Consider the following 8977-nt stretch of genomic DNA (forward strand, 5'->3'; position numbering starts at 1 on the left):
GTGCCCGTCTACTTCATTGGCGTCTGGTGGCAGAGCAAACCCAAGTGGCTCCTGCAGGCCATCTGTGAGTGTTTTTTGCCACGCCCGCCGAGGCTTGGCGCGGGGTGGGGTGTGAGCTGCAGTCTTAAGGGGGTAGTACGAATGTTACACAAAGCCTTTGTGAGATTACCTGTCAGAGTTACCGGTGTGTGGGGAGTGTTGGGAAGGTTCTGGAAAAAAGTGCAACGAGGGGCAACTAGACTAGTTCCAGTTAGCTGAAAGCTGAAAGGAGACTTGATGAAAGTAAAGGTGTGTGTACAGATAAGGGTGTGTGTGTAGGAGAGTCGGTAACTGTCTCTCTCTCTCTCCTCAGTCTCCTCGACGAGCCTGTGCCAGAAGATGTTGGAAGTGGTGCCGCAGTCCTGAGGGGGCGGCACCACCTGCGCACAAGGACTCACACTGACCAGGACCCCAAACCCCCAAACCTGCAGCTGAAACTGAACAACCCCTCCCCTCTCCTCTTTGCCGTGCCCCGCCCCGAACCCCACCCTAACCCACCCTGTCCTGAGGGAGAGAGAGTGGACCCTGGAGCTCCTCCTCCCTGATATAGCTCTTATGTGGAACTGAGTGTGATGGTGGGGGGGGGGGGGGGGTTTAAAGAGGACAATTGTAGATACACAGTATTGTGATAATTTTTGCTTTTTTATTTAAAATTTTTAATTTATTTTACCAGGAGTTTGAGACCAGTTTTCATCCAGCACATCTTTACTGTGGGTATAATCCTCTAACGGGGCCAGAGCTTCATTGTACTGAGATGGACTCTTCTAGAATATTCCCTCGGGGCTGTATCTTTCCCCATTCAAATGCCTCTTCCAGTTCTGCCTCACCTAATCTATGTGACCAGCACCGGACTTGGGGGTGGGGGGTGTCAGGTAGTCTTCGGGGGGGCTCCTCATCTTAAAGCAGGTTGGGGGTGCCTCACCTCATTTGACCACTCCCGTTTCTTGGTTCCGTTTTCTAGGCCAATGAACTGTTGTTGAGTTTTTAATTAGCTTTTTGTTTGTTTGTTTGTGTGTTTGTTTGTTTGTTTGGTTTGCTGGTTCTCCCATCACGGTTAACTGTGTCAGGTTGTCCTTTCTCTCTGCTTCTGTTCATTCGAGGGGGGTAAAATAATTCCTAAAAATCAACATGGGGGTGGTATTACGGTTACCCCTGTACCCACTGAGGTAGGGAGGCAGGGGTGTTTCCATTCAGCTTAGCGAGATACTGGCTAAATCTGACAGGACTCCAGAGACACCAGGAATGTAAACAGGAAGTGTTCCTTTGACCTCTGGTGAGTCAGTGAGGTTTGCCCGTATTGACACATCCAGCTCATCCCCTGATCTGTGACCCAGTTCTTCTATGGTATCGACTTGCTCTCTGTGCCTTGTCTGTACATATAGAACTCCTAGTTTCAGGGGTCAGTTTTTTCGAAATTTTGCGACTTTCTATTTTGTCGAGTTTGTTTTTATAGCTAGATACAGCTTTTTTTAACAGCTAAATTTCTTATGTTGTCAGTACCTTCGCTTTTTTGGCATTCTCTTTCGACTGAATTCTGAAAGATGACAGAGTATAAATATAAGTATAAGTATAAGTATAAATGTAAAATAGGATGAAATTGGATTTTTCTTGTTCCTTTTCTTGTTTGTGTGACGACTTCCTGGTGTTTATGAAGAAGTTGATGACTTTGTGCTACTACTGTCCAGTAATGTGCTGTAATGGTCGGTCATACAGATTGGACAATCCGACATCACATACCTCAGTGAAGTCACTCAGACATATTCCTTGTTTATTTTTTGTGAAATAGGGTTTTTAAATGGTGACACAGATGGTGGGCTTGTTAACAGTTGTTCACAGATTTTTAACAGAGGACAGAAGGATAGGCTTCCTTTTATATAGGATTTTTACTGAATTCCATTAAAATTTAAGTTTATATGGACGCATGGAGGGTATTTGATTAGGAGTGGGGAATTCAGTAGTTATAGCTGCCTTGGTGGTGTGTAGAGAGTGTGTGTGTGTGTGTGTGTGTTTGGGGAGGGGGGGTTCCTGTTATGTTCGTCTGACTCCTGTTTTTTTGTCTATATGTGTGTGTGTGTGTGTGAGTGTATCTTGGGGGGGGGGTGTTTTCACGGTCAGAGACTTGACTGTGCCTGTGACACTTATTCGATCGCCCTGAAGTCGCTAAGCACTCGCTATGACTGGCAGAGGGCGGGGCTGGAGTAGGATAGGGTGGGGTGGGTGGGCGGGGCATAGGTAGGATGGGCTAGATTATTCATCCTGGACGATGAGCGGGGCCAGAAGAGGGATGGGGAAAGGTGAGAATAGGTAAAGAGGGCTGTAGGAACGTATTAGAGGGGAGGTACAGGCATGCGGGGGGGAACCCTAGGGTGGACATTAGCTTCAGGGTGGGAGAAGGGGATCATGGGTAGGAATGCTTTTGAGCTTTAGTATTATTTTACTTGTAAGACGCCTCGCGGCGTGTCGATCTGCAGTCTCCCTCCCGAAGCTGCTCTCCAGCGGTTTCCTGTGTCCGACATGACAGCAGGAGGGAGGGGCCTCATAGTGGGTGGAGCTACAACAAGCTGTCAATCACTGGCACCTTTGAGCCAACCGGAAGGGTTTTCTGTCGTCGGTGAAACACATCTTGTTTGGTTCATCTCAGTCAGTATGGCGTGGCTCCACCCACTATGGGTTTCGGGAAGCCTTGAGCTCCTGACGATGGTATCTGCTTCTAGAGAGGAGAGAATAACTAACACTCCAAACACTTGTGTTAACTAATTTATATAGTGTCGTAGAGGGGTACTTATTTATTTTGAGGACCTATATTTACAGCTCTTAAACGTAGATGGTCTCCATTTCATTTGTGAGTGTTTAGAGAGTAGCGAGGTCTGTGTTGGTCTGATCACGGTTGTGTCTCCGTTGTGTTCCTTTGTGTGCTCCTGCTAGGCCAAGCGCTGTGCGACAAACACTCCTTCGCCGTGACGTTTTTTGTCGTCTCCTTCGATGGCTTTAGTTGTCGTGCAAGGGTCACCGCACCCGATTGGCCACGATTCCAGGGGCGGAGCCAAAAAGCCTTCAATCGTGGCAGGTCGGGGCGCGCTGTTCTGTCCCCTCCCGCCCATTCTCACCTGCTGGCCACGCCCACCTGTCTCCTGGTTACCGTCTGTAATGTAATGCTGTCCAGGTAAGGACGGGGGAGGGGAGAGAGGGTTGTGTTGGAGCTTTTGGCTGGGCACCAATCGAAAGCTATAGTCTCCTATCAGTAGTGTGGATTGGGTTACCTGTGGGCATTCTTGCCCTAGAAAACCAGTGAAAAGCACCGTACCAGGTTGCAGGATCCAGGCTTCTGGCTCGTGTTTCCTGGCAAGATTAGCTGGCCGGACGAAGTGTTCAGCCATGTTTTTGCCAACTTTGCGATGGCGGTGCACTTACTCTTTCCGTTAAGCGAAGAACTATCCGTATGAGCTCCACCACTTCCTCTTTTCACTCCCCCTCTGGAGCACACACACGCACACACACACCTGCATTCACACACATACACACACACGCACACACACACCTGCATTCACACACATACACACACACGCACACACACACCTGCATTCACACACATACACACACACGCACACACACACCTGCATTCACACACATACACACACACGCACACACACACCTGCATTCACACACATACACACACACGCACACACACACCTGCATTCACACACATACACACACACGCACACACACACCTGCATTCACACACATACACACACCCGCACACACACACCTGCATTCACACACATACACACACACGCACACACACACCTGCATTCACACACATACACACACACGCATATACACAAACACATACACAAACACGCACACACCTGCACGCACACACATACACACACGCACATACACAAACGCATACACAAACACACACACGTGTACACACACATGCGCAGGCATGCACACACACACACACACACACACACACAAGCTTCTGGTCTACATCACTGACAAACAGCCAACACCGCACACACCTGTCGGTCGGTTGGGCTGAAACACCATCTTTGTCCACGTGTACACACAGCCCAACGCAAACACACACAGCTGAGCAGGCTGCAGGGCGTGGCTTCAGGTGCGGTCACGCTCGCGTGTCTGCTTGTGTTCCCTGTAATTCACTCTTCTTCTCCTGTTTCGTTTTTTGGAGGACTTGGGAGGGGTAGGCCTTCTTTTTGTTTGAATTTATACATATTTTCGTTTGAAACTATTCTAGTTGTTGTCTTCTGCTTGTTGTCTTTTTTTTGAAAATAAAATAATAAAGAGGCAGAACTTACTTTGTGGTTTCTGAGTGTGTTTGTGTGTAGTAGGACTTTAGACTTTAGACTTAAGAGGCTTTATTTTCCACAACAGGAAATTTGTACAATCTACTATTTAAAGGATCACACATATAGTATATTGATCAATAGTAATATTTCCTTTATTTCATGTCAAGTTATATCTCTTGGTCAGTATTTGTTGTAAAAGTCCACCTCTACAATATTTCACTTATTCTAGCATACATCTATGCCCCAAATTGTGATGATGTAAAAAAATTTCTTTGCCTCAATTTGGCTGATTCTTGGACTCGACTCAACCCACAATTGGACAGGTCATCAACCAATCCTCAAACTCAAGCTAGATCATCTAAATGAATACAGTCTTTCTCAAACACCGGTCAGACAGTAGACCCCTGGAGATGTCCGTTTCCAAATTCATGTAGGTGCTCTTTCTTTTTGCCAGCACATCGATTTGTAAACTTGTATTAACTATTTTTAATTGGCTGCAAATGTCTTCCAAGTGTAAAACAGTGTGACTATGAAGCCACGGTTCTCTCTGACCATCTCCCCACGTTCTACAATGATCTGTTCCCAAAAAAACATATACCCTGAACGTGGAATTTCAAAAATGTAACACTAGCTTGATAAGAAATTTGTTGACTTCATCACAACCAAGATGGATGCCTTCTTAACAACAAATGATAATGGCGAGGTAGCAAAAGACACTGTTTCTTACTGCTTTACTGGCTTACCTGCGCAGTAAGATTATATACTACATCGTCCAATGAAACACCAACTCAGTGCCTCTTCATGATCATAGAAAGAATCTCAACACTCGGTTAATCCCCCACCTGAATCATATAAAGTGAGGCTTTCTCTTCAGACACAGTTCAGTTTGCTCTCTTCCACAGAGACGTTAAATTTACTTCTAAAAGCCTGTCACGGGTCTTCTGAGCAAGGCGTTAAGATAGGGTGATTACTGGCCTTACAAATAAGACTGTTGGTGGCAGAAGAAAATTATAACCAAGATTTGCAGTAGCTCCGGGAATAACACGGATCAACAAGGGATTAACAAAGAATTTTATGATATTTTATTCACGCTTTTACTCTTCTGACTCAGTAAATAACCCTGAGCAGCTAGATGGCTTTCTGGATCATCTAGCCTCCCTCTCAATTGACACAGCAATGCGAATCTGAATTCATATGAAACAAAAAAGGTCTTATGATTACAAAAGATTTTTGTTGTATAGGCCAAGAGGAGTGGGGCTATGGGGATGCCAAATTTTAAACTCTATTATTGGGCCTGTCATATATGTGCAACAATGTAATTTTGGGTACAACCTTGTGCTAGGGATGAAGAGCTGCCATGGGCACAAGGTCTGCCCTCCTCACCCACAGCGCTGGTGTCCTCCCCTCTCCCCCTGACACAAGCGTGCTTTAAAGAAGGACCCCATTGTGCCCCAATCCACCGAAATACTGATAAAAATTAAAAAAGCATTTTGGATGGCAGGGATGCTCTGTCCTTCTCTCCCCGTTAGCAGCTAGCCCTTCCGTCCCGGCCCTCACCGTCTGACACAGTGTTTAGTTTGCGGAAGAACAAAAACGTTGTTCCACGAGGCGGGGCGACGCCGGGAGTTCCGCGCCCTTCACGGTCGGTCGTTAGGCTCTCCTCGGGTCGGACCTATTTGGAATCGGTCATGTTTCAGACCTCCTTCCGCGGCGCAGCGAAGGCACGGGAATGTTTGTGAAGGGAGGGGTGGAAAAGCTGCCGGCGTACCGGCAAGCTCACCACAGGCACCCTCACCACAGGTACCCTCACCACAGGTACCCTCACCACGGGTACCCTCACCACAGGCACCCTCACCACAGGCACCCTCACCACAGGTACCCTCACCACAGGTACCCTCACCACAGGCACCCTCACCACAGGCACCCTCACCACAGGTACCCTCACCACAGGCACCCTCACCACAGGCACCCTCACCACAGGTACCCTCACCACAGGTACCCTCACCACAGGCACCCTCACCACAGGTACCCTCACCACAGGCACCCTCACCACAGGTACCCTCACCACAGGCACCCTCACCACAGGCACCCTCACCACAGGTACCCTCACCACAGGCACCCTCACCACAGGCACCCTCACCACAGGCACCCTCACCACAGGCACCCTCACCACAGGCACCCTCACCACAGGCACCCTCACCACAGACACCCTCACCACAGGCACCCTCACCACAGGCACCCTCACCACAGGCACCCTCACCACAGGCACCCTCACCACAGGCACCCTCACCACAGACACCCTCACCACAGGCACCCTCACCACAGGCACCCTCACCACAGGCACCCTCACCACAGACACCCTCACCACAGGCACCCTCACCACAGGCACCCTCACCACAGGCACCCTCACCACAGACACCCTCCCTTTGCCGCGGTCAGGTCCCGGGGTTTCGGACAGCCTCGCCTTCCCTCCACTCTCTTCTCACCTCGTCCTCTGAGACCGTAACGCGCTGGTCTCCTCCCCCCCCCCCCCCCGCCCGCTTGCCGAAACGGACTCCTCAGCCCCGCGTTCTCTGAGGAGGTGTCTCTGTGCTCAAACCGGCGGGAGAAGGAGTTAATGCTGTTGACAAACAAAGGACGTCTCTCGTCATCGTGCTTCACTTCCAGCTCAAGGCTTAGCCGCGGCCTTACCGACTTAGCCTTAAGCCCTAGCCGCGGTTCCACCATGTGAAATAGACTTGATGTCCACGGCTATGGGCGGCTGCCACTTTCTGAGAAAACTGTATTTTATCAGACAGCTCTGTGTTTGTTTGTTTTTTTTTTTCCAGTGACCTTCGGTATGCATTTATCGTACGCCGCTTTGGATGAAAGCATCTGCCAGATGAAATGTAACAGGAAATGTAATCTCTGTTTCCCCCCTCTGTGTATCTTTCTTCGTGGAGGCCTGTCCAGTGAGGACCGAGGGGTATCGCCTTAGGTCTCCTGTGCCAAAACATAGCCTCCAACTTAATTCCTCGTTGCCTGTGTTATCTGCTACCAGGGGCACCACCAGGAATTTTTGGGCCCCATGAAACGATCTCACATTGGGCCCCACCGCCCTGACCCCCATCAGTCAGGGCCCTTGGAGTCATTCTCAACCCGCCCCTCATTTAACTGAAGAGTCGGTATAGACCAAATACAGGGGTCTGCTGTAGACCTAAGCGATAGCTTGAATTATTTCTTTAGCCTCGTTTTTTGTCCATTGCAGAGGACGACATGGCGTCGGCGGAGTTGTTCACTTTATTATCAGGAACCGTACGCTTGTGTAGGCATGTGGGTTGATTCAGGTGTAAACCACGTTAGCACAAACACAGGTATCAGATATGGGTCATTTTTAAAAGTAGATCTAAACAGGTTGTCAGAACAACAGAATATAGGCAAAAAAAATCGGAACTGGGAATCAAGACCTGCAGTGTAAACATAGGCTTAAACTTAAGTCCACATTACTGGCTTCAATGCTCAGTTTTTAGCTTGGCTCCAATCTTTTTGCATTGACTGTTCACATGCATATTTGTAAGTGACCCATATCCAATGTAAGTGTGAACAGACCTCTGCCCTGAAAGAGCCTGCATGTGTGCATTAACAACAAAAAATATCAGATAGTTCTCGTAGGGGTAGCGTGGCCACAGATTGGATATGTATCTGATCTAGAACCGCGTATGGAAGTGGTCCATATACGAACAGATCACATTTTTGTGTTCACACAGCCCAGAAACTATCTGATTAGGGGCCACTTCTGCCTTAGGGCAGTGTTTCTCAACCCTGGTGCTGGGGATCCACTGCCCTGCGTGTTTTAGATGTCTCCCTGCTCCAGCGCACCTGATTCAAATGAATGGGTTGTCATCATGCTCTGCAGAAGCCTGATAACGGCCCATTCATTTGAATCAGGTGTGTTGGAGCAGGGAGACGTCTAAAACAAGCAGGGCAGTGGGTCCCCAGGACCAGGGTTGAGAAACACTGCCTTAGAGTCAGACTGCTTGCTCTGAAGTCCAGAGAAAAAGATGGTCAGAGTGAGAGTTAGTGACAATCACTGACTTTAAGATGGCACTTAATTTTGCCAAGCATCATAGTGGGCAAATACATACAAGGGAAAGCCTCACAAGGCCTTCTGTCCAATCAAAAGAGGGCTTCATAACAAATAAAATTCAAATTTATTTATATAGGGCATTTCACAAACGACTGTCACAATACGCTTCACAGACAACAGCGAAGGAGACGACAGTGGCATGTAAAAACTCCCCATTTCACAGAATAAACATTCCAGTTAAAATCAAAAACATTTGTCATCTGGCTTGTCGTGCTTCACAGAAGTGAACTATGGAGTCCATTCAAGCTACAAGTCAATACCACATGGGAGAAGCATCTCGCTGATATCCTGCATGAACAATTCTGTAAAAACAAGCATCTAAAGTTCTAAACCTTTCTGTTTTTCTTATCTACACAGCTTTTATGATTGCTGGTCATAAAATATTTCAGCCTGCTGCTATTTCACAAGGAATTCAACAGTCGTCATTTCAATCTGAAAAATTCGTGCTTTTAGATAAGCAAAAATGTAAGCATTTTTTAAAATCTGATTTTGTTTTTAATTG

At 47.9% G+C, this 8977-nt stretch overlaps 1 protein-coding gene across 1 annotated transcript in view; it reads left to right on the plus strand.

The window, feature by feature from the left end:
* Nucleotides 1–1951, plus strand: part of slc7a5 (solute carrier family 7 member 5) — a 19750-nt gene extending 17799 nt beyond the window's left edge. Inside the window, exons 9-10 of the mRNA XM_035395346.1 lie at nucleotides 1–64; nucleotides 353–1951. The exon at nucleotides 1–64 is cut by the window's left edge and continues 114 nt beyond it. Of these exons, the coding sequence (XP_035251237.1) occupies nucleotides 1–64; nucleotides 353–405 (117 nt within the window). The 3' untranslated portion in view covers nucleotides 406–1951. The remainder of the gene's footprint in view (nucleotides 65–352) is intronic.
* Nucleotides 1952–8977: the final 7026 nt, after the last annotated feature.

Source organism: Anguilla anguilla, chromosome 16 (genome assembly GCF_013347855.1).
Source record: "Anguilla anguilla isolate fAngAng1 chromosome 16, fAngAng1.pri, whole genome shotgun sequence".
NCBI classification, from domain to species: domain Eukaryota; kingdom Metazoa; phylum Chordata; class Actinopteri; order Anguilliformes; family Anguillidae; genus Anguilla; species Anguilla anguilla.